The sequence below is a fragment of the Typopeltis vanoorti genome, chromosome 19, assembly GCF_054136105.1.
Source record: "Typopeltis vanoorti isolate ZY-2024b chromosome 19, IOZ_Tvanoo_1.0, whole genome shotgun sequence".
Classification (NCBI taxonomy): domain Eukaryota; kingdom Metazoa; phylum Arthropoda; class Arachnida; order Uropygi; family Thelyphonidae; genus Typopeltis; species Typopeltis vanoorti.
The window spans coordinates 72,252,829-72,279,713 of record NC_143567.1 but is presented as its reverse complement, the minus strand read 5'-3'; the positions used below and the strand labels follow the sequence as shown (position 1 = coordinate 72,279,713).

Below are 26,885 nucleotides of genomic sequence, written 5' to 3'. Positions count from 1 at the left end.
AAAAATAAATTTATTGTAAAGAAAAAATAATATTAATATAAATTATAAAGAAATAAAATTTTTATTTCAAAACATAAAGAGCAATTTTAAAAGTAAGGCAAATCCACACATACATAACTCAACATTAACTATTTGTTTTGTTTAGTGTCTTAACTTTCATTGAAAGCAAATATATATGAAGAAGGAGGGAAATCTGTTTGTTTTCAGGATATATTAGAAATCAATAATGAAGGGAAGTTCTATATTTGATTGGTATATAACTAACCAATAATGAAAAGCACCTGTATTAACTGACAGCTCAGAAATGAAATGAAAATAGCTCTAAAAAAATGATAACAGGAAATGTCTCCCTTCAAAAGACACTATACTGCACAGCTGCAAGCAAAATAGTTTTAAGTTTTATTGACGCATTAAATACAGCATATGATGCAATTCATGTGTTTAGTGTAATTATCTATTCACATATACTTCACTGGGTTCAGGAAGAAATGATAAGATAATGGTTTAAATAATATAATGGTACATTTTGTATTTTACATACATCAAGATGGTTCACAAATCTAAAAAAAGAAATAAAAGTCTGCAGAATGGAAACTTGAATATCATATATATTTAACAATGTGTAAAAATTTGCCCACTGAATGGATATATTATATGGAAGTGAGTTTTCACCTGACACAGAACTTGCTTGAGATAGAGCTTAAGAGTGAATGCATTAACTTTTTAAGTTATGAATACAACCAATTTAAATTTATCATGAAATATCTGAGGTAATTATGCAAGCAGTTCACTGCTAACAAAGCTTGTGCTTACACAGCCATGAGATTAATGAAGGTCTGAGGTGGTTTATTCCAACAAGGAACTATATTTTATAAAATTAGTCAACAATAAAATAATTACGACATGTGCATTAAAAATGTTTTTCATTTATCAAAATACCAGTACAACATACCAAATTTACCTGTACATTTTAAAAGGATATTTGCATCATTTACTGGTAAACTAGTTTCCTAGTATTGCAATCCCCATTGCTATTCAAGCTTTAAGGAGTCTTCTGATTTCATTTTGGCAAAAGACCAGGTGATGCATTAAGTGAACTATTCTTGATATAGTGGAAGTACTTTGCTTTGGTTATCTATTATTATTATTATTCCTGATACCTCCAAGGAGTCTGAAGACTCATCGTGGGAGGACACCTACTATACAACTGTCTCAACCAGTACACCGAACCTCTACTACGAATCATCTCCATTAACGCCATCTACCACCCACCTCCACATCTATGCTCAAGTTAGAAAACATAGAAGTAAACTTGGATGAGTTAATAGTCTGAAATATCAAGAGAAAATCTGACATCTGGAAGAAAACTGCTGGGTTATCACTAAATGCAATTACCTTAAAAGGTCTTAATACTCGATTTTTAGAACTGGAAAAATAAAGCCAGTGCAGTATTTTTGAACCAGAACAGATCGAAAAGAGGATATTCTACATCTGGAATTCTTGACGAGTAATGTTAGAAGAATGTGCATTGTTTGATAGCTGAAGAAAATAGTAACTGTTGGGTTCAGTTTCTGTGATAAATAACAGGTTCAGATTTAGATATCTACAATAAGTGAGGCACATAATTTATGTTTGTGTTAAGTATATAAATGTTAGTGAAGTTGATGTGAAACTGTTTTTTATGTGTATTTTTATTATATTTTATGATTTTTGACTGCATGCCAGACAGTTGGACAGCTGCTATTGGACTGAACCTATTATACAGAAACATGTGGAGTATTCATAACTAACCATACACATGTAAACTACAGTAATTAAATTTTTAATAAGTAAATATTTTGTCCTAAGTATCTTAGAACATCATCAGTACAGTTTTTCAAACAATACTAGGAATAACATACAGTTAGGGTGCATGCTTACAAATGGAATCCCACTATGTGTGCAGTAGCGTGTTATATAATTAAATTTAAATATATCTGATAAAAAATAATAAATAAATATATAAAATAAAATAAATTAGATTAAATAAAATTAAATAACGTACATAAATTTATTTTACAGAATTAAGGATGACAATTTTCCAGACTTTAGGCATTCTCTGAATGCTTGTCAAAACTTATGAAGAAATACAAACTTGCTGCTACCTACAAACCAATCAACCAAATCTATAACTTGCTACCTTCTCCTAAAGACAAACTCTCACCTTTGATGCTAACTGCCGTTTACAAAGTTCCATGTTCCTGTAAGATACCTTACTACAGACAGACAGGAAGATCTATTAGTAAACACATCTCTGAACATCAGGACCATATCCATCTTATCAAACTGCACAAATCTGGCCTCATACAACATGGAGTTGAAAACCCAAACTATAGGATCCAATAGAAAAACACCAAACTTCTACATAGATCAAGATATAAAAATGGGCGTTTATATAAGGAAACTGCTGAAGCCCTATGTTACAGACCCAATTTAAACCATAATGATGTTCTTACCAGTGGTAGCCTGTACATAAGCACTGCAACACTGCAGCACCCCCAAGGAAAAAATGAAAAATTTAAATTTTGTTTGTGTTTATAAATAATAACAATGCTTACAACATTATATAAATGTTACAGCTTATGTTTTGACATTGATTGAATAGTTAATAATTGGAATTGTTCGATTAACGCTTTGGATTACGAAACAGATGCACTGCGATCTTAACACCGATATTCGTTTGCTCTTGTCATTGCATGTTACATCATTCCCAACTGTAACTGCTCAAACGGCAGTGTATTTTTAGTATCTTTACGTGCCTTATTTCTGTGAGATATGAAGCGTTTATTATTGGTGCATGTGCGTGGTGAACTATGTTTTGTAAATCTTATTTTATTTTGTTAAAATAACATATAATTATTTATTTATCATAGATACAAGGCTGAATTATGACAGGTGTCACTGTTGAAAATATGAAAAGAATTATATTTTTTCAATTATCGTTACACAAAACAAATGCACTGCGATCTAACGCCGATATTCATTTGGGCTTGTCATTGCGATTGATATGAAACTTTTATTATTGGTGGTTGTTCGTGGTGAGGATGAAATATTTTTAATAAAGTAATTTTTAATATGTAAATTTATTTATTAATAAATTCGTTACTAATTAGGGAAAAAAAAGTTTTTTTTTTTTTTTTTTGTATATGCAGCACCCCCACTTAAAGTTTTTACCGGCCACCACTGGTTCTTACTATCCTTAAAGTCTGGGAAATTGTCATCCTTAATTGTGTAAAATAAATTTATGTATGTTTTTTAATTTAATCTATTTTATTTTATTTATTTATTATTTTTTATCAGATATATTTTAATTTAATTCTATAACAGGCTACTGCACACATAGTGGGATTCCATTGTAAGCATGTGTCCTCACTGTATGTTATTCTAGTATTGTTTGAAAAACTGTACTGATGATCTCCTAAGATACTTAAGGACGAAATATTTACTTATTAAATATTTAATTACTGTGGTTTATGTGTGTATGGTTAGTTAGGATTGAACCTGGCAATACTCCATCCCTTGTCAAGAAGCTTCCCAATCAGCTGGCAAATGGCATGACTTCGCTGCTGTACCAATCAGTTGCAGCAGTAAAGGAGTTCTGTGTCCAACTGTCTGGCATGCAATCAAAAAACATCTTGGGAATACAGATTAAAATTGAAGAATGAATTAGAACAAAACCATTAAGATTACACAGATTATTTTTATGCAACAACATACATTTCAGGATTAATTTTTTTTTATGTTCATTAAAAAATGATAGAATATCTTAATTTTTTTTTAAATGATTGACATATTTTTATGCTTAAAGTTATTTACAATAACTGCTTATTTTCAAATTTAATTCTAATCATCATACAGATTAGCAACTGCTCCCGCCAATTAAGATCTTTAAGGCCAAATAAATCTAAACAAGAAAAGAGAGCTGGGCACTGATATACATGCGCATTTATTTCAAGGGCATGCATACATTTTCAGGAATTATAAACACTGAGCAATTTTATAAGATATATTCATATTTAATATACCTTGACTTCTTTCTCAATAGGCTTTCTTGCACTAGACATCATGTTTTTAACTAATGGCAGATATTCATTATAAAAGTGATATATATTGCATAATATTGAAGACACTTCAGCTGAAATGATAAAATGATTATTAGAGGAATTATTTTTTTTTAAAACAATTGTTTAGATTTGTATCAATTGAATTATATCTATTTTATATTAACTACAACAGATCAATACTATTCATACTAATTCCATTTCAATATGTAAGAAAAATGGAAATGGAAAAAAAATGGAAGAAATATTTTAAAATAAGAACTTTTTTTTTTGTCATTCACAATATATGAAAATACAGTACCTACAATTTTATCTAGAAGTGCATTTTTTAACATGCATATAAATCTTGCAAGCACTTTACAAATGCCTATTAGAAGAATGAGAACCATAGCAATTCAGTGCAAAACCAAATCATCAAATATGCCAAGTTTGGTCATAATCAGGGCCGGCGGAGGCGGGCACAGCCACCAGGGCACGGTTCATAAGTTCATTTTTAAGAAACAAAATTTTTATCATAAAAACAAAAAATTCTTAGAATGATCAATATTAAAATAAATAAGGCCAGATATACCGAATAAAAATTTAAAAAAATTGTATATTGCTGCATCTTTGATCAGCCGGCTGTTTACAATTTTGCAGCGACAGCAGGCTAAATGCTTGCCTGCAGAATGTTGTGTCTACTGCAGTCTGTCTAAAATCAAACCGTGAATGGTTTTTATGTGCAGAAACGAATTTTCGTATAAAACATTTGTTGCTAGTTAACCAGTCATATGGTATGCATCTCAGTAGGCTACTGACAGTAGTGCAGTGCGGACTATTATTTCGTCTCTGTGTCGTGTTGCGTAATAATTTCTTGTGGGTATAAAATAGAAATGGAATCAAAAATTAAAAAAACGTTATCCGGTGCACAAAATCCTAAGTGTCATGCTGCGAAAGAAGGGGATATTAAGAAACAAACTGGGGTTCTTAATAAATTTGTTAAATTATTAAAATATTCTAATGCAGATTGTAACCAACTCGATACATCAGAATCACAGTTGAAGAACCGTGCACATCATCCAGTTTGCATGAAAGTACTATTGCAACTATTGAACAAGATAACAAGATGCATGAGTTAAGTGAAAAACAGTTAGAAGATTTAGTTGTAGTTGACCACGAAACTAACACACTGTTAGTTTTTTTAAATTTAGAAGATCCAGGTGAATGGGGAAATATCGATGAAAAATTACGAGCTGTTTTAATTGAAATGAGGCCTGTTCATAAGAAAAATATAATATATCCCTGAGATACACATGGTCGTAAATTTGGCGACGTATTATAATAGAAAAATGGAAAACGGGAAGCTCATGCCAAGAACATGGCTCATTTATTCCGAAACTTTAAATTCTGTTTTTTTGCTTTTGTTGCAAACGTTTCGCACCTACTGAATCAAGTAGTCTTGTAGAGGGTTTTAACGACTGGAGAAATGTAAGTACAACTTTCCATAGACATGAGACTAGTTTAACTCACAAGAAAAATTTATTAAAATGGAAGAAACTTGATAAAAATTTAAAAAACAAAACTACTATTGATTGCCAGACTCAAAGCATGTATGAAATGGAAAAGAAACATTGGACGAGTTTTAGGACACTTGATTAAAATTATAAAATTCCTTGGTAGCCAAAATTTAGCTTTTCGCGGATCATCTGATAAATTATATGAAAGGAATAACGGCAATTTTTTTAAAATTAGTCGAACTCTTTGCAAAGTTTGATCCCGTTATGGAAAATCATGTTGAAAGGGCCCTACAAGGAAACAACAGAGTACACTATTTGAGTAAAGACAGTCAAAGTGAAATATTGGAAACTTTAAGTAAAACAATCAGGGATACAATTTTATTATTAATTCGAAATCTAAATATTATTTCATAATTTTAGACTGCACACCTGATGCAAGTAAAACAGAACAAATGACCATTATTATTCACTTTGTTTCCTGTGACAATGGAATTGTCAAGATCAGGGAAAACTTTTTAGGTTTTGCAGATATATCAGATTCCACAGGACGTGGTTTATGTACAACAATAATGGAACATTCCCATTGAAGACATGCGAGGTCAAGGGTATGACAATGGAGCAAATATGAAAGGGAAAAAATATCGGATCCAAAATTTGCTTTTGAACAAAGATCCTCGAGCTTTTTATGTGCCACGTACTGCTCATACTCTAAATTTAATCATTAATGATGCAGCCAAAGAATGCAGATGTAATTAGTTTCTTTGCAATTATTCAAGAAATATACAATTTCTTTTCTTTCTCTTAGAAATGTTGGGCAATCCTTTTAAAGTTCGTAAAAAAATTGACATTGAAACAGCCATCAGAAACATGATGGGAAAGTAAAATTAATGCAATCCACCCACTACGATATCAGTGAGGAGAATATTTACGATGCACTTTTTGAAATTTTAAATAATGAAAATTTTAATAAAGAAACTCAGCATGAAGCACAAACATTATGTGCTAAAATAAAGGACTACAAATTTATTTGCTCTCTTATAACTTGGCATGATTTACTTAACAGAATAAATCCTGTGAATAAAATGCTTCAAGACAAAAATATGAACATTACACTTGCTTTAGAATCTATCGAAAACTTAAAAATATTCTTACAAGAGTATCGATCAGATACAAATTTTAAAGAGGTTCTAAAACGGCAAAATAACTGAGTGAAGAGGGGGATGGAGAACAAAAATTTAAAACTGGTATGGAAGTTCGATGATGAAAGAATACATGACAATTTGACTACGAGCATCATGACGAAACGCCACAATCACCAGAAGATAAATTTGGAGTGAATGTGTTTTATACACTTCTAGACGTTATTCGTTAATAGAACGTTTTGAACAACTAAAAACATATCATGATAATTTCAATTTCTTGCATAGACTACTACAAATTAATAACAAAGATTTACGAAAAATGACGATTTAGAGATTCTCATGAAGGACGGCGACAATAAAGACATAAATGTAATAGAACTATATGACGAGTTATGTGCTTTCCGGGATATTTTTCGGAAAAATAATTTAAATACTGTATTCAAAACCCTTTCAATATTCTTAATTTTATTGTGTCCAATAATTTATCTTTCCCTAACTTTTCAATTGCTTTAAGAATACTATTAACCTTACCTGTTAGTGTAGCGAGGGGTGAACGTTCCTTTTCCAAGTTGAAATTGATTAAAACTTACTTAAGAACAAGTATGTCACAAAAAAGGCTTGTTAGTCTGGCGTTAATAGCTAAATGAAAATGATATATGTGCAGAATTAGATGTTAAGACCATTATTTCTAATTTTGTGAATATGAATTTTACAAATTACTAAGAATTTAGTAACTTGTAAAATGCAAGAAGTTTTTAAACTTTAGTTCAAATAAATTTTAACTTTAATTAAAATTCATTTTAATTTTATTAGTGATTCGGGTCGGTGAGAAGGCTATAATCCCATAATCCCTGTATCATTATATTCAACGATTAAAATGAAGTGGCTTTATCAAAATTTGCTTTCACTATTGAGAATTTTTTGAATATTCGAGTTTTTAACGATTATCCTGTGTAGTCAACACCCCCAGTTCGTTACATTTAGCAAACCAACATGTGGCTATTCTGTCAAAATTTATTTAAGAAATTTCAAATAATTTACATTTTTATTATCGTAAAAGAACCACACACGCCTGGATCGTTACAGGGCCGCTTAGATAGAAATTGCATGCGGGCGACAAAGACCCTAGCGCCGGTTCTGGTCATAATTCATTAAAACCTAATGGAAATTGCCTTGGTGACCAAGACAAAATATTGGCTTATAATCTAATTAGCTAAATAAACTTAGTTGATTAATTATTATTTTTAGATGTGTGTTTTCTCCATTAAACATCAACATGCATATTAACCAATGTTTAATCATCCATACCCAATTAGTGATCTTATGAACATATGATATCATGTTTATAAAACAAGTTCATGAAAGCATATCTCTTTGGTAAGTCAAAACTCAGATTATCAAGGCTTATGAATAGACTTGTGCTGCTCAAACACTGTTGCAACTTGGGTATCATTCCCACCTTTGTGAAAATCAAGCACAAATTTAAATCTTCCAAAGTTTTCCATACCTACCAATGACACTAGCTTCAGTCTTGTGAAAGAGTACATTGATGCTACACATGCCATGTTGACTGACACTAAAGGCAATATTCAAGAGTTACAGGATGAGTTGTTCAGCACACTGAATTCCAAGTTTTCAATGATTCTTTCTCTCTCTCTCTTGAACATCTCCGATGTTTCAGCACAAACAGAATTTCAAAAAGCGAAGGGTTGTAGTATTAAAGAAATATGATAATTTAGTCAGGAAGAAAAATAAGTACCTCAAATTAGGGCGACAAAGACCCTAGCGCCGGTTCTGGTCATAATTCATTAAAACCTAATGGAAATTGCCTTGGTGACCAAGACAAAATATTGGCTTATAATCTAATTAGCTAAATAAACTTAGTTGATTAATTATTATTTTTAGATGTGTGTTTTCTCCATTAAACATCAACATGCATATTAACCAATGTTTAATCATCCATACCCAATTAGTGATCTTATGAACATATGATATCATGTTTATAAAACAAGTTCATGAAAGCATATCTCTTTGGTAAGTCAAAACTCAGATTATCAAGGCTTATGAATAGACTTGTGCTGCTCAAACACTGTTGCAACTTGGGTATCATTCCCACCTTTGTGAAAATCAAGCACAAATTTAAATCTTCCAAAGTTTTCCATACCTACCAATGACACTAGCTTCAGTCTTGTGAAAGAGTACATTGATGCTACACATGCCATGTTGACTGACACTAAAGGCAATATTCAAGAGTTACAGGATGAGTTGTTCAGCACACTGAATTCCAAGTTTTCAATGATTCTTTCTCTCTCTCTCTTGAACATCTCCGATGTTTCAGCACAAACAGAATTTCAAAAAGCGAAGGGTTGTAGTATTAAAGAAATATGATAATTTAGTCAGGAAGAAAAATAAGTACCTCAAATTAGGGCTTATTTATCTTATTTTCTTTAATTAAATGAAACTTGACAGACCTATCCAATACAGAAAGAAAAGCACCTACTTTTTAAAGATCTTCAGTAAAAAAAATTTTCTCTAATTGCATTTTCACAAAACATTTTTGCAGTGAAAAATTACTGCACATATATTCCTATTACGGAATATATGTGCAGTAAGAAGAAGTATTTTTAATATGTTTCATTTCAAATCCTACAATTCTTTATGAATATGTTATTATTATTATGTGACACTTCCAGGGAGTCCAAGGGACTCATTGAGGGAGAGCACCTACTCTACAACTCTGTCTCCACCACTCAGCTTTAAATACAAAAGAATACAGTAAAATTATAGTGACAGCTCAGTGATCAGAAAATGTTAGTCACCTTCAAGCACACGTTGGCATAGCATCACACACTTTTTAAAAGACAGTCTACCAACATTATGGAGACAATCTTTTTAGGCAGAATTTTTAAAATCAGTAACTGACAATGTGCTAAATGCTATAATTAATGTTTCAATTTGTCCAAATAATAAATGAATGTTTTATTTATTTATTATTTGTTCAGTAACTTTTTATGTGTGGGTTTGGTGTGTGGATATATATAAGCACAAGGACTTTAATTGTTCATGGATAGATAAATAGTTTGAAAAGCAGAAAACTGTAATAAGATATTAAGTTACTTTAATTTAAAAAATCCTAATTACATAGGACTTCTTCAGGTGTAAGAGCAAAACTAGCAGACAAACAGTAAAAATTAACAAAGGTGACACACAAGCACTAAGTAGTTATACAAGAGTCTCTAATGATTTTACAACTATTTCTAATTGTGTGTGTGTTGCACTGTTGGGCATGCTGTGCATTTATGCATTCACATAAATGAATGGCTAGGATGTACTCTGACAAGTTCATGTGTTTAGGAACCAATGCCAGTTCTAAGGATGCTCAAATCTTCTTTCAGTTATGTCATAGCAATGGTGTAATAGTTCAGATCTATTCCATAACACTTGATGTCTCATTGTTGAAATGTCTTACGGGTCAGATGAAGAGAGTACATGTGATGGCAAGACTGAGGTCTCACTTCTTTGGTATTCAATATCTCGGATATGTTTTTCAATGTGTTGCTCAATAAATTTTTCTGTCTGTCCACAGTAAGACGACGTGCATTTGATCAATAGCTGGTAAACACCAGGATATTTTAATAGGCCACGTTAAAGTTTTGCAGATCAGAGCGGTGATCTCATCCTGATAAAGAGGATGAATACTGTTTTGTTCATCAAGAATTATGGGATAAGTCTGAACTATTACACCATTGCTATGGCATAATCAAGAGAAGAATTTGGTAATCCTTAGAAATGGCATTGGCTCCAAAATGTCTAAATATAAACCCAACTTTCAACTTATTCTAGTTTTCTGTCTTGTAAACTCATATATATATATATATATATATATATATATATATATATATATAAATAAATAAATGCACTAGCTTAAAGGCAGGAACTAATGATACTTCCAGCACTGTATTGTCAAAAGTTATAACTGATCACAATTATGGTATTGTTAAAAAAACAATGATATAATTATGATTATATTTAGAATGAGAGAGAGAGTGATTATTAAGAAAATTTCAAAGATATTTTATTAATTTTTTGGTGATTTGTTATAAAAATTAGTTTCTTCCGCAAAAATGTTTATAAAATATATTATTTAAAATTCTTAAGATGTACTGTATTTAAATTGTGAAAATGACTTTACTTTGAATATGAGAACATGGATAAGCTTGTATGTGATTTAAGAAAATGTGGAGAAGATATAATCGCCCTTCAAACTCTCCTATGTTAGAATATTCAAAAAACTGTTTCAGAGACTTGATCAAAGTATTCTTTGTTTCTGTATTCCATTTGCCAAGATCTTTCTCAACTTCATCCTGTAAAAAAATAAAAAAAAAATCAGAAAAAAAAATTAAGAACTTAAAATATGTTATAATTATATAAAAATTATTTAAAACTTATATCAGTACTCTTCTTCAATTCTAGCCCATTGTAGTAGATACATACAATGCTCTAGAAATATGGGATTTAGCCAACCCAATGGTATTCTTATTGACTTAAACTAAAAGAAAATTATGGTACAACAAGATGGAATTTTATACCCAGTTAAACAAGGCCCTACTGTTTCCATTCAAGGAACCAGGATGAACAATGAAATTAAAAAATTTGTTATTTTATGGTGTAAGGACTGCAAAGATCATACTATGCCAGGACTCAGATTACAGAAGTACATAGCGTATTTGTAAATAGTCAAAAGGAGATAAACCAGAACAAGATAAAACACATACACAAAGTGCTAAGTTTCTGCAAAGGTAAATGTGTAAATATCTAATGATAATTAGATATCTATACCAGATATCAATAAGCAGAGATAAATAAAGTATATGTAAAAAATAGGGTAACTGTATACGTTAAAGGTATTAAGAAATACTTCTATAGTCCTGCAGATACTTTCAGGTGCAAACTTTGTTTGCTCACACTTGTAAAAAAGGATTCAACTAAATTTATTAAGGTATTAATAAATAGTTATGTATACAAAATATTAAAAATGTTATAAGTATATAAATTATTAAACAAAATGTATGTACAAGGTTTAGTATTTACAGTACAGTATCTAAATATAAATAAATTTATAATCAAATGTGATTGAATAAATTAATTATTTGTAAAAACTTATTTGTAAATGTTATACAATTTGTCCAAGTCTGATAACATCTGCCTGAGTGTGTAGGGCTCAGTCAGATAAGTAAAAATATCATTCCTCTCCTGTGTGAAGTGCTGCACTCCACAAGAATATGACTGATGGTAAGAAGTGTGATGCATTTTCACGCATAGGTGGGTCATCAGCCCTTAGTAAATAAGAATGCGTAAGATGACTGTGACCTATGCAGAAACTAGCAAGAACAACTTCCTCTGTTTGAACTCCGTGAAGGATAGACTGCCATAATTTAATTTAATAGAGTTTATTATTAGTCTCTCTGTTCCAAGATAGCTCTCCACTGGGATATTAGTTTTAGTCTGATAATCTGTATATGGTATAGGCAGATGTTTGGGAAACAAGCTGATCTAGCTGCAGTATCTACAGCCTAGTTTCCCTTAATTCCAACATAGCTTGGAATCAAACAGAAGTGAACTGCAAGGTGTAGCTTTCATAACTGAAAGAGGTGGTGTTGAATTTAAAAGTGTACTGGATGTTGCTGTAGCAGTAGATTTCTCATTGCCTGGAGAGACTTTGCGAGTCTGAATATATTATGCACCTCTGGAAGCAATGGAATCTAATGTAGTTTAATGCAAGCTCTATCACATACAGCAGGTGAACAAACTCCAACTAATCATCGATTGAATGCAAGATAGAAACCATAAGAGGAATCAACAGATAAGAAGTGGAGAGATATCAGATCAACATAACTTGCATTACTGAAATAAAGACAAAAACAGGTGCTCTGAGATCCTTCTAAATAACAAATAAAAATGGTTATATTTAGGAAATAATGATCAGGAAAAGGAAGGAGTAGCATTAGTATTCCACACTAAATACATGGATAATCTTCTTGAATGGCAAAAAGTTTCCAAGTACATGATGGAGACAAACATCAAGCAAGTCAATGGACAAGACCTTGTTCAATGACCTGTTTTGCTGCCTATCTGTACCTCTCACCTTGATGGCATATTGCAATATCAACTAAAGATGGCTACTTTAGTTGATATTGCAATATTACTGTGATATGCAGCATTCCAGAACTATATCTGGAATGCTGCATATCACATGTCCCCTTGAATGTTTTAAAGAAAGTGCTAAGGCCTTACTTCACCCAATATTCACTGGGATTCAAAAGAATACCATCAGGAATATTTTATCATCTCTACACTATACTGTACTCAGCATCTACCCATAGCATGGAAGGAAGCACATATAAGCTAATTCAAAAAAATAAAATAAAAATAAGTGTCTACCATCAAGTTATCAACCTATTCTCTCCCCCTGGATGCTTAAAGTAATGGATAAGTTCATCAACTGTCGACTTTTTCAATACCTGCAAAACCATCAACTAATCACTGACTGCCAATATAGATTCTGTCATCAAGGTCCACAAAAGATCTTGCCTCCATCAATCATCTCTGCACATGATGTGCCACTGAAAGATTTACAGAAACCTGCTGTTTCGCATGAAGTTATTGGCATCAAGGACTTCGTCCTTGATGCCAATAACTTCATGTGAAACAGCATTAATTCGTCCTAAATGTCACTTTATGGTCTGGTCCACATTTTGATGGAGTAATAACCTATTCACTTTAATGCTTCCAAAACATAATTTTTTCTTCTTTTTTTTTTACCTCACAAAAAAAAAAAAAAAAAAAAAAAAAAAATCTTCCCATACCTTTGTTCAGATTGATAGTCAATAGACCAGGTGTTGCTGGGATTAACACTTGCTCCCACTCCCCCCCCCCCCCCCTCCGGCTCTTCCTGATGTCTTCCAAGTTCCTTATGACATCATCGTTCTCACTTCAGACAAACCAATGCTCAAATGCTCAACAGAAAAGAGAATACAAGAACACCAATATTGCATTGCAACAGTAATGGGAAATATGACTTGGCACAGCATGGAATAAATACAGAACACGATATCTTATGGTCTGAAACACGCTTTACTTCATCTGTGTTGCTATAAATTGAACATTTGTTTAAAGAAAGCACTGAGACCTTACTTCACTCTCCAAACTTAATTCAGAATGACTTCCTCTCATTATCTAAAATATGGGAAGTCTTATTCTATAATCACACATTACCAAAGTTTTTTTGTTTTTTTTGTAAATACAGTTAATGAATAATTAACAATATGTTTCCTCAATTATATCTTTGCATTGTTTTATGTATAATATCATGCATCTGTTACCCTTTCAAATCAATCCATTGTTCACATTCCACCTTGTAATTAGCTATCATTGTCACTAATGATGGCCTGTAATATTCAAGTTGAAATATATAGCTTCAAATAAATATTATTGCTTATTTCCTTGTGTTTTTCATGTGATTTAAAGAAACCTCTCATGGTACAAGTATCTCTTAAAGAACATCTAGCCTTTCCTGGCATAACCACACCACTTCTATAGTATTTGCAGATTAGAAAAACTTGGCATCCTAATTTTCTTAAATTTTACTTTTATCTGTCTAGACAGTAACTTTATACAAATCTCAAATCTGTCCAAGTGTGGAATACTGCTGTCATATTTTTGGTAGTGTACCTAAGACTTCTCTAAAAATTCTTGATGCTGTTCAGAAGGGATAGTTATGCTAAATTTACAACCCTTCTCTTATGTTGTATTTAGTCATTGTCTCAGTTTTCACATTATCTCCTGTACAGATATTTCCTGTGCAGTTTGCAGAACTAGCATCCATCATGCTAACATTTTTGGTAAATCTATACCAATATAAGCAACAACATAGTATCTTTTGTCTTGGATACCTTGTACAGAATTTAATGGAAGAAAACTACTATGCTTCATCACAACAAATTCGAACTTGAAAGACCTTTTTTTTTTATATATGAATCAGCAGCAGATTTAAAAAAACTAATGTAATCTTAATAAATATGGTTGCATTAAACTTCCCAAGATTTTGGAAACTTTAATTCTTAGGCCTGCTGCCCAACAGCACCCATAGAGAGTACTGTCACAGGATTTTAGACTTTCTCTCTAATTTTTCTGCTTACTGTTTTGTGCATTTGTTAGTGTATTCTTGCAGTTTTAATATTGTTTACTTGATGAAGTCTCAGACACTGAGACGAAATATAGGATCAATTACAATTGTGTTTAATTATTTATGTCCTGTATTCATTCCATTAAATCTTAGAATGGGAGACTTATCTATAATACTCTATGTATTACTGCTGCTAAGATTATTTTCCACTGTTAATAATCACATTCTAGAATGTGATTATTAAATTACATTCTAGTTATTAAAAAAAGTATATGAGGTATAGACCAGGATTCAAATTAACTCAATTTCTCCTTTTTCTCTCGTTATTTGAACATAATAATATAGGAAAAAAAAAACACAACTTTTTTATTTTTTAAAATGGTCACTGCATTTAAACAACAAACACATTAATTGTTAAACTTTTCCAATTTACCATTTTTGTTGGATTAACACGTGGAATGAGATTGAAGTACAAATGAAACCAAAACTTGGCAGAACTGTTGTGTTGCTTTCTCTCTACAGCATTAAGGCAGTGAGACCAACACCTGTGAATAAAGAAAGACAGGTCTAAGATAGGGCTTATTAGGAAATCTCTAAATGACTACTGTAACAGATCTAATTAATTTGATTGGCAAAAGTCTCAAGTTAGTAGTTTTAAATTCATGAAGCTATTTTTCTTTTATGATTTAATAATAAATATGCTAGCTGGGGTTCAAGGCAGAATGTTACAGTTATAACGGATAATAAAACCCATCTTCTTATAGAAAAATGAGGTTTATACCCGCCTCCAACATGACAATAATAACTATGCAAGTTTTCCTACTTCAAAAACAGCATGAAGTAATTTGTTATTAATAATCATTTTGTATTTAGAATTATTAGAATGTTGTTCATAGTAATCTAAAACATTTTATATATTACCTTGATTAGCTGGACTGAGAGACTTTTGGACACATGGAGCTTAACTGGTTTACTTAACTGACAGGATTCCTACCTTTACAAAGAGAAGCAGACCAAGAACCTCTGGGTTCTGGATCTGCTTCAAAATTCAAGCACTGTCTATGCAAATTATCCGAAGTTTTGTATAATTTAAATCAAATGTTCAATGATGACCTACTTGGTTGAGTGGGTGGCATTTCTGTTTACTAGGCAATATTCCACGATTCAATCCCATTGCTGTATACATGATGAGACCTGATCAAGGCTTCATATGGATTATTGTACAATGTGGCCTACTTACAAAATCTCAAAACTTTACACTTTGCAACACTGAACTGACAGTTCCACTTACCTGCCCATTCATGCAATCTGTTCAAGTCCTCCTGTAAGGCCATAGATCTGCTTGACTCTGCATCTCTCCCCAATTTTGCATCATCTGCAAATGGCTGCATATCACTAGTTAAACCAATCCCAATATCATTAATATTCAAATTGAACAGCAATGGTCCCAGAACTAACCCCTGCGATATATCACTAGTGCCCCTCCTCTTTCGGGATACTGCACCCCCATATACAACCATAACTATCTGACAGCCAGTCACTGATCCAACTCAGAAGTCTGTTATCCAATCCCATTTGTTTCAATTTATTTAACAACTTGTCATGTGGCAGTCTATCAAAAGCTTTTGCAAAATCCAAGTACGCCACTGTATATGCATCTCCCCCTGTCAAAGTATCTTGACAGGGGAGATACATTCGCCTTGTTATAGTACATAAGTAAAATATCTCTCTTTTTAACAAACCCATGCTGATAACCACACAGCTGTTATCAATCCATTTCTGTGTTCTTCTTTTCACCAATCTCTTCAGTACCTTCACCACGACTCCAGATATATAGATTAGCAAATCATCACCTTTATGCAGTGGAACAATTTTACCCCCCCCCACCCCCTGGAACCTGTGCTATTGTAAGATTGTTATTAAACAGGCATGCCAATGCTACTCCAATTCCCTGGAACATTCCCTTAAGATGCATAGTAACATGTCATCAAATCTTATCATCACCTTATTGACATGAAGGTTATTTATTTCCTCAAATACTTTCTGCTTACTCACAATTAAGCCATCCTCTCCTATGTCCTCTACAATTAAGTTCCTCATGATTGATCGCTGAAGACCCCTGCTGTTTTTGTTAGGAAACAAGGGTGAACAGTGAAAAGTCAGCTACTGAAACAAGCTCCAGCTCAACATCTAGAAGAAGAAGAATTAACCCAACATCAGAAGAACTGAAGATAAGAGCCATCAATATAAGGAGTATTAATGTAAAGGACATCGAACTTACTGAAGAATTGGAAAAGTACCACATGGACATAATTGGCATTACTGAGACAAAGAACAAAAAACAGATGAGATATTACTAAATAATAAGTACAGGATGTTATTTTCAGGCAATAATGATCAAGGAAAGGAATGAGTAGCAATAGCATTCAATACCAAACATGAAGATAAACTTCTTGATTGGAAGGCAGTTTCAAGTAGAGTTATATGGGCAAACTTCAAAATGGGGGAGATGGACAATGAAACTTATTTGTGCCTATGGTGTCACAGAAGGTTCTTTTAAGGAAAAAGTGGAAGAATTTTTTTTTTGAGTCATCAGAACAGGCAGCTGACAAAGAAAATATGGTCCTTGTTGGAGATTTGAATAGCAGAGTAGGAAATGAATCCCACCAGGCATATAGGAACATTTTTGAAAAATTTGGAGAAAAGAGCAAAGCTAATAATAACGGCAAGTATTTACCAGACTTCTACTCAAAACATGGACTAGTCATTAATTACACCATGTTTCAACATAAAGATGTACTCAAGTTCACATGGAGAGAAGACACAAAAAATAAGAAAAGCCTCATTGACTATGTCATTGGTGATAGTAATATCAACATGCTGGTTCAGGATACAAGTGTGTATAGAGGATTTCAAATTGGAAGTGACCATTACTTAGTACTAAACAGGATGAAAATGGATATCACATTGAAAAGAACAGTATGTAAGAAAGTTTTAAAAAGAATTAAAGTTGAGTAGCTTTAAAAGTTAAATTGCAGAGTTTACTATATAACCATTATTGAAGAAAACAAAAAATTGAAAACAAGAACCAAACCTTGGAATCTCATTGGCAAACTCTGAAGAAGATACTGATTGAATTCAGCTAGGGAGGTATGTGGTGAAGTTGTCTGTAAGAATAGAAAAATGAGAACACCATGGTGGACACAAGCAGTAGTCCTGGAAAAGAAGAAAGCATACCAAAAGTTCCTAGCAAATAAGTCAGGAGATGCCCTAAAAGAATACAGAGAAAAATGTAAGAAAACTCTGTGTAAAAGTAGCTAAACAAAAGTCATGGGAAGACTGGTAAAAATGTAGAAAAAAATATCAGGAAGGTGGCAAAATGTTCTGGAGGGTATTGAAGTAGCTTAGAAATGGAGGAAAGAGTACTGTAAAAGGAAACAAAGCTGATCAAGGTGGCATGAAAACTAAGATAAGGATATCCTAAATGTCTGGAGTAATTACTTGGAGAGACTGTTAAACGAACAAAGCAGTGACAGAACCATACTAGAAAATTTACAACAGGAATGGAAAGAAGAGTACATATCAATACTTGAGTTAGAAAAAAGCCATCAAAAACTTGAAATGTGGAAAGGCAGCCAGAGTAGTGATATTCAAGAAATGCTTAAGTGTGGAAGTATAAAAGTTTTGCAGCAGCTATACTGTATAATTCAGAAGGCCGAATTCCCAGTGATTGGAATAGAACTCTCATATCACCCATCTATAAAAAAGGGAAGAAAACTGAATGTGAGAATTACAGAGGAGTTTCTCTACTAAGTGTTCTAGGTAAGATTTATGCAAGCAACTTGAAAAGAGGTTGAGACAGATTGTACAAGAGAAACTTGGAGAAGAGCTCTAACAAGCTGGGGTGAGGCCTAGTAGAGGTTGTCACAATCAGATTTTCACTTTAAGACAAACAGTTGAGAAATTGTGGGAATATGACAAGGATCTGTACTTAATTTTGTAGATCTGGAAAAGGCATATGACAAGGTGCCAAGAGAAAAACTATTCAAAATGCTACAGTTATATAAGGTGAATGGAACATTATGCAGAGTATTACATAGTCTATATTTAAGTTGTCAGTCAGCAGTTAGAATTGAAGGAAATACAGGAAGATGATTTGATGTAAAATCAGAGGTAAGACAAGGATGAACATTATTTCCACTCTTATTCATCATCTATATGGATCACATTATGAAAGATAGTGACATCAAGGTCCTGATATTAGAATTGGAGATGTCAAACTTAGCTCTTTGCTTTATGCAGATGATGATGATGTACTCCTAAACACATCTAGTGCAAGTCTCCAGGATTTACTAACTAAATTGAATAACAGGCAAAACTGGCATGAAAATCAGCAATAATAAGACCAAAACTATGAAAATAGGCAGGAGCATAGAAAACTTCAGCTGCATTCTGATTAGAGATTCTGTAGAACAAGTAAATATTTTAGCTATTTAAGTACAGTTTTAGTGAAGATGGCAGGTTAAATCTGCAAATAGAGAACAGAATAAGCAAAGCTGGTATGGTGGATAGACAGGTGAATAAATTTATATAGAATAAGAGAGAAATAAGCCAAAACACCAAACTATCAGTATTCAAGACAGTGTTTAAACCAGTTTTAAGTCACGATCTGAGAGTTAGGTAAATATGACTTCTCCATTGCTTCTGCCCTAGTATCACCACTTCTGGGTCTGGCTTTCACTGATGAGACCTCAATAAAGGTCGAAACTGGTCTGGATAGTGGCCCTTCCCTTAATGTATAGCATTATACATGTCCGCAAGGAGATGTGCTTTGCATTATGGGAGATACTGAGACAAGGAGTGATGAGAGCTTGGTCCACCTTTACCACGAGTTGCCTCAGTCCTGAAGATGCTTCAGGAGCAAACTTTGTTTGCTTACACTTGGATAAAGGATTAAACTAAATTTATTATAGTCTAACCAAGTTGGAAAAAACTCCCAAGATCTGAGAGTTGGGTTAGAAATAAAACACTTTGATCAGACTAGAGACCACAGATATGAAGGTTCTGATAAAAATTAGGGTAGTGAACTGATGGTATCAATGGCCGAATCATAATAAAAATGAACTTGGCATTATTAGCATTCAAAAATATGTGAGCAGAGCTAATCTAAGATAATATGGCTACTTAAATAGAATGGTTGAAGAAAGATTAGAAAAAGAGGTGTTTGATGCCAAGATGGCAGAAAAGAAACCCAGAGGAAGACAAAGGTCTAGGTGGATTGATTCAGTCACAAGTACCTTAGAAGCACAAAATATTAGATATAAAAATATTGGAGCAGCGATTTTCAACCGGTGTGCCGGGTTACATTGGTGTGTCGTGAGAGTCTTCAGGTGTGCCGCTAGATTTGTGAAATTATATTAATTGAAAGAAATAATGTCGTAATTTGTGCATTTATTCCCTTGAAGCTCCCAGAAAGGAGAAGTAATTACTATTATTAATATCTTCTGTATGTAAATCAATCAAAATTATGTCTTTTTTTGCCAGATCGTCAAAAAAATTAAAAGAATATATTTTTAGTGTGCCACAGAATTTTAATAATTAGTCTAGGTGTGCCATATTATGAAAAAGGTTGAAAATCACTGGAGTGCTCACAAGTAATTGATTGATTTGGAGGAAACTTGTTGACAGGAGATTAATAATAATGTAAACTTAATCATGTAGTGTTGTCACAGTAACCTGAACATGCCTTGGGGGTACATATCAGGAAATTGATGATGATGATGATGATGAGTTTAGGACAACATGCATTAGATCACTCCTTACAGCAAATAATTTTACATCTCCTCCAGATGCTGGCCTGGTTGGCCAAGTAGTTAGCATATCCACTCTCTAGCCCCACAGGTTACGAGTTTGAACTGTAGGCATAAATCTTTGTGATTGTCTTTAGGTGAGAGATAAATTTTACTACTCGGTGTGAGACCATACCCAGATTATCGAAGGCCTGAATTGGCTTGAAAATAGCTTCATGTGTAGTCTGTACAGCAGACCTTCTGGACTATGTAAAATAAATAAAAATACAAATAAAAGAAAATAAATAAAAGACAAATTAAGTACATTAGTACCAGTGACTGGGCTAAGTGTTTCTTTTTCAATTTTTTTACTATTTTTTATTTATTTATTCTTAATTTTGTCTTTTATTTATTTTATTTTATTTGTATTTTTATTTATTTTACATAGTCCAGAAGGTCTGTTGTACAGACTATACATGAAGCTATTTTCAAGCCAATTCAGGTCTACAACCTTTCATGGGTAGGAGTTATATAAAAAAAAAATAAAATGTAGAATTGTACATGATTTATTACTAATCAGACTTTGTAAATATGTAAACAGTATAAATAAAGCTTTCATCTTACGCCAGTTCCATCTTCCTCCAATCAATGATCATTTCTGTCACTTCTAAGAGTTCAGTTTGAAGAGAGACTCCCTTATGTGCATTTATTTCCCAATCCTGAAAAGAATAAATAAAATTTACAGAATAACTTTTGCTCTTTCATACTAAAGACTACTTTAAATTCTGAATTTCTATAATTTTTTCACCTATCACTAATGCCAATTATCTGGTTAGGTAATTTTTTTTTCCCCTACAAATACCCATCATTTTAGTAGCATCATTAATTATTATTATTATTGTGTGTGCATTGGTGCTGTACACAAATTATTTTGCAACACTCTCAAATAACTATTTTATAGAAAGGAGATAGGATTTATTAGTGAAAGCATGGTACTGGATTCTATTATTGTATAACGTTTTTTCACTTAGGCTGCAAATTGAATTATATTATTGTATTAAATCATTAATGCACTAAACTAAAGTATTGAATATGTGAAATATATGACTTCTGCATTAATTCAACATTGGTATCTCATCTGGGTCTGATTCCCACTGATAAGATCTCGATAAAGGTAGAAGTGGGCCAGGTTAGTAGTCCTTCCAATAATACATAGCATTATATATGCCTGAAAGGGTGTGTGTTTGCATTATGGAATATAAAGCTATAACATGAAATAACTGGCTATTATATACAGGTAGCTCAGTCTCATGACTAAGCTACTTGTTATATGGAATGTTTGTGCTTGAATGCACTTCAAGCATAAACTCTATTTGCTTACACTTGGATAAAAAATCAAACAAGAAAATAATTTCCTGGCAAGTTCAATGGAATTTATTATTGTTTAAGTGGCTGGTAAAGCCTGGTAGAATTAATAAACACTAACTTTCTATTGTTTATATGGCTATTCCAGAAGATCTCATGAAGATGCTTCTTCAGGAGAAAATACATAAATTCAGGTGTTAAAATCAGAGCCAACTACAACAACTACATACAAAACAATTACATAAATGTAAGTGATATCAATTACATAAATACTGGTGTAATGAGAAAACATAATGTTCATCATAACCTAGATCTGCATGATTGAGTTATTTTTATAAAAGAGGACCAGGCTTGGTTTTATTATAATCAAAGAGTTATATTAAAGTCTGGTCTCTTATCAAACATCTCATCCACATGGACCAAGGTTATAATGGGCACTATGCTTTTCATCAAAATAATACCTCTTTTTATTTATTTTTTATCAACTCTAGACATAAGAGGTCTCAAAGACTTATAAGATGACAGTGCCAAGTGTGTATGCAAGTGGTCAGACAGAAGAAAGGAATCTGCTAATGTGTTTCTTGAAGAGTTGAAAGTTGTATGGACTAGAGAATATGGTATGGAGAAGACTGTTCCAAAGAACAGAGGTGTATAGAATGAAGAAAGAGAATGAAAAGTTCCTTTGGTGAGTCTGAAGCTGAGTGATTATGTATATGGATGCCAAGTAGCAGATGCCCAAGTTAGAACATGGTACAAAGAAAAGCAGCAGTGACTAGTTCAGTGAAGCAGTGTATATAGAATATCTATATGTATGCTGCTCCACTGAAGACATAATGCAGAAACAGAGCATCTTCAGAAAGTCATTAGGGGGAATCAGTGAGAAAACAGCATCTATCAAGCAAATTGCTCTGATTTGGATACAGTTTGGCATTCTGAGGGAAGTTTTCTGTGCGTAACTTCATATGCAAGAACAATATTCTAAGGCCGAGTAGATTTTGAATTTATAAAGTGATTAGAAGTTGAGCAGTAGTGTTTAGAATGAAAAATAGTACCAAACTTTTTTGGAAGCAGAAGCAGTTATGGACATAATGTGTATACACCAGAATACACTAGATGTGAAAGTTAGCTCAAGAGGAGAAAACTGATCTCAGTGAGTGAGCAGAGTGTTATAAAAAGTGAGGCACATGAGGCATGGTCTTTCTTCCAGGAAATAAGGTAGGATTGTTGTGTTTTGGTAGCTTTTATATACATTGGAAGATATTGAAGCTTGAGTTATCTGAATTCTACATGGTTTTGTGAATAATTAGGAAGAATGAGGTGATTTAATGTCATTGGGAAAGCTATGGATAGGAGGGGATGCATTAGTGAGAGAAAATCATTGATGTATAGGAGAAAGAGGGTTAATACTTCTGTGTTAATACATTAACACAGAAGCTTAATGTATTCCAGCAATGACAATATAATCAGATGAGAGGGAAGAATCATTCAACATGACATGTAATGATTAATCAGAGAGGAAGCTAACAATCCACTCACAAAGGACAGGAGGGTTACCATAAGATGGCAGCTTGGAAAGAAGGGTGCAATGTTAGACTTGATCAAATGCCAAGTACCACCAGATTGGTTAAAAAGATATATTATATTTAATAAAGGAGACAGAGATGACTTTTGAAATTAGAGAAATAAACTCATTAAATACTATATCAAACATATGGTATATATCTGAATAAAAGAATTAAGAATATTGTAAATAATTTACCCTCAGAAGAACAAACTGGTTTTGGACAAGGAAAATCACACACACACACACACACATATATAAATAAATGTTTCGGATTACCAAAATGAGATGAGAATTTCAGTGGGAGATATATTTAGCCTTTTATAGATTATGAGAAAACTTTTGATAAAATGCATAAAAAATATGGGATATGCCAAAATTAATGTCTAGTATATTTCACACATGGAAAATGTTGGCTAGAAACATTTTCATACAATATTTATTATCTCTGTTAATTTTCTTGTGCATTACAGTATACTTCTTATACTCTTATAGACTTCTTAAATCATCCAGAAGTCTACCACGTCTATCTATATATCTAAATATACAGGTAACCCTCGTATAATGCAGATGTACGGTTCCATAGAAATGCCGCGTTATATAAATCACAATATGAGAGACTCAGATCATATGGGAAAAGTAGGGTTATGATCCGAAATCGTTTTTTTTTTAAATTATATAAACACAATGACATATCCAACAAAAAAATCTTTTTATTTATGTAAGTTAAGAAAACATACAAACTATGAAACAAATGCTGTTGTTGTGTGGTAGAGCCTTTCAGCTGTTTGGGGGCAGCTATATATATACACCACCATCTAGGGAAATCACTAAGAGCAAGGTTGCTGTATTATATCCTATGAATGTACCCTGTGTGTTCACGGGGCCGGTTGGCCTGCTTGGGGGATGAAAAACCCCATATAAATTGGTGGGAAAAAACATGCTGTCCACACCCAAGACCAACTAACTTGCCTTAAGCTCCTCACATCGTGTTGGGAATTGAACCTAGAACACTCCTTCCCCAGGCATATAGTTACAAAGTTTGCAACTGAAAATATCTTCAGGACTGGGGTAAGGTAGTACAACACCAGGAAACTCGTAGCAAAGGTGGACCAAGCTAACATCACTCCTATCTCGGTATCTCCCATAATGCAAAACACATCTCCTTGTGGATATGTATAATATTATGCATTAAGGGAAGGGCCACTACCCAGACTAGTTTCGACCTTTATTGAGGTCTCTTCAGTGGGAGCCAGGCCCAGAAGTGCAACTTTTGGCAACTCCTATAGGTAAAGATGACCTCACTAATGCTTCTGCCTGGTATCTCCACTTCTGGGCCTGACTCCGATCAAAGAGACCTCAATAAAGGTCGAAACTAGTCTGGGTAGTGGCCATTCCCTTAATGCATAACATTAGACATATCCGCAAGGAGATGTGTTTTGCATTATAGGAGATACTGAGATAGGAGTGTTGGTACTTGCTCCACCTTTGCAACGAGTTGCCCTGGTGTTGTACCACCTTACCCCAGTCCTGAAGATATTTTCAGGCACAAACTTTGTTTGCTCACACTTGGATAAAGGATTAAACTAAATTTATTATATTCACAAACACGAAAATGGTGAGAATCAAACCTGAAGCGTGTTGATTAAAGATCAAACATGCTATCCATTTATCTTTCTTTCTTTCTTTTTTTTTTTTGTAATAATAATAATGATGAGGGTCATTTAAGAGTGAAAAGCTAGATAAGTAGGAAGACATGTCCACATAGCCTTCTTACGGAATGTGAGGACCAACAGGGGTTTTCTGATCTAATGGCTAATTCTCACCTACTCAGGTATACTCTATTAGTAGGTATTTACATGGATACTCACAAGCCACGTGTCACTTCTCGCTCTACTAGGAAAAAATAAACAAAAAGAGAAGAGGAGACAACAAAAAAAAGGAACAAAATAAAGAAAAGATGAGGGAAAGAAAAACAGGATTAATAAAAATTGCTGTAATAAAAAAGTTTAATTCGAAACACATTAAATGAAGTTTACTTTGAATAATTAGAATAATTTTAAAGTCAAAATACAATAATTTTAGTTATTTACTAGTAGAGGTCTACCTTGTATCCATTTCTTAGAAAGCTCCTTAAAATTAGGTGTGTGATTAGTCAAAGCAGGTCTTACAAGCTCGTTCAAATATTCATAATTTAAAACAGATCTATATTTAGATTTAATAAATTGTAACTAACATGTTATGCCAGGCAGGCATAGCTTTTGCATCCCCACCTCTCACCTCACTATGCACACACTCACTCACTCCCGTACCATAGCAACGATCAAAGGTTGCAGCTCTAAATCTTACCAGAATTATTTTGCCTCCAAAAGTGGTTGACCACCCCTGGTTTAAACCAAAAGAAAATGATAGTGCAGCATGATGGAATTTCATGATGACATGAAGCATCATTTGTTGAAACGAGCCCACACCATTATCCTAGTATGAACAGAAATTGCTCTCTTAAACTTTCCCAGTTTTGGGAATTTATCTTACTCGATACCCTTCATGATTGTGTTAAATAACTTATTAGTTGATAATGATGTCAATGTCCTTTCCTTACAGATCGTGCTCTCCTGGTGCAAAAAATATTACATTGCATGCTATAATTTTCATTGTTTTTCTACTGTGTTTTGCTTTAACTGTTCACACCGATGGCATTGAAATGCGACTGAAAATTTTGATCTTTGTAAATGTTTATTTCCAAAAGTAAATTCCATAATTTACTTGCTTAAAACAATAACTCAAACAGGACACTTACCTGTGCAGCAGCTAAAACTGTCTCAAAACCAGTAACAAATTTAATTAATGGACTATTAACAGGAAAGCTCAAAATGCGATCAATAATCTGAAGAACCTAAGAGAAATGAGATATATTATACTATCATGCTAAGTAATAAAATATTCATTTGACACATCTACATAAATTACTGTAATATTTCTACTAGTTAAATATTAAAAAATTAAATTTACAATTAGAATTGCAGAATACTGACAATGTCAAGACAAAGTGACAATAATAATAATACAAAGCAACAACATATCAGGTCATTTTATAAGTGACATTTTGCGGTTTTACATTTCATGCTGCTGGAAAAAGAAATATTTTACAAGGCATATTTGTATATACTGTTTTTCCTTTAAGATATAAGAGAAATATTCGACAGAAAAAAACACAGACTTTAGTAACTTAAAATTACTGGCAAAT

General features: G+C 32.8%; 1 protein-coding gene across 1 annotated transcript in view; it reads right to left on the bottom strand.

Annotated features, from left to right (window-relative positions):
- Positions 1–26,885, bottom strand: part of LOC150096239 (midasin) — a 1,081,806-nt gene that overhangs the window by 220,274 nt on the left and 834,647 nt on the right. The window contains exons 67-71 of the mRNA XM_090409469.1: positions 26,439–26,534; positions 21,337–21,431; positions 15,357–15,468; positions 10,931–11,102; positions 4,065–4,174 (exon numbers count right to left, since the gene is read on the bottom strand). Of these exons, the coding sequence (XP_090265595.1) occupies positions 4,065–4,174; positions 10,931–11,102; positions 15,357–15,468; positions 21,337–21,431; positions 26,439–26,534 (585 nt within the window). The remainder of the gene's footprint in view (positions 1–4,064; positions 4,175–10,930; positions 11,103–15,356; positions 15,469–21,336; positions 21,432–26,438; positions 26,535–26,885) is intronic.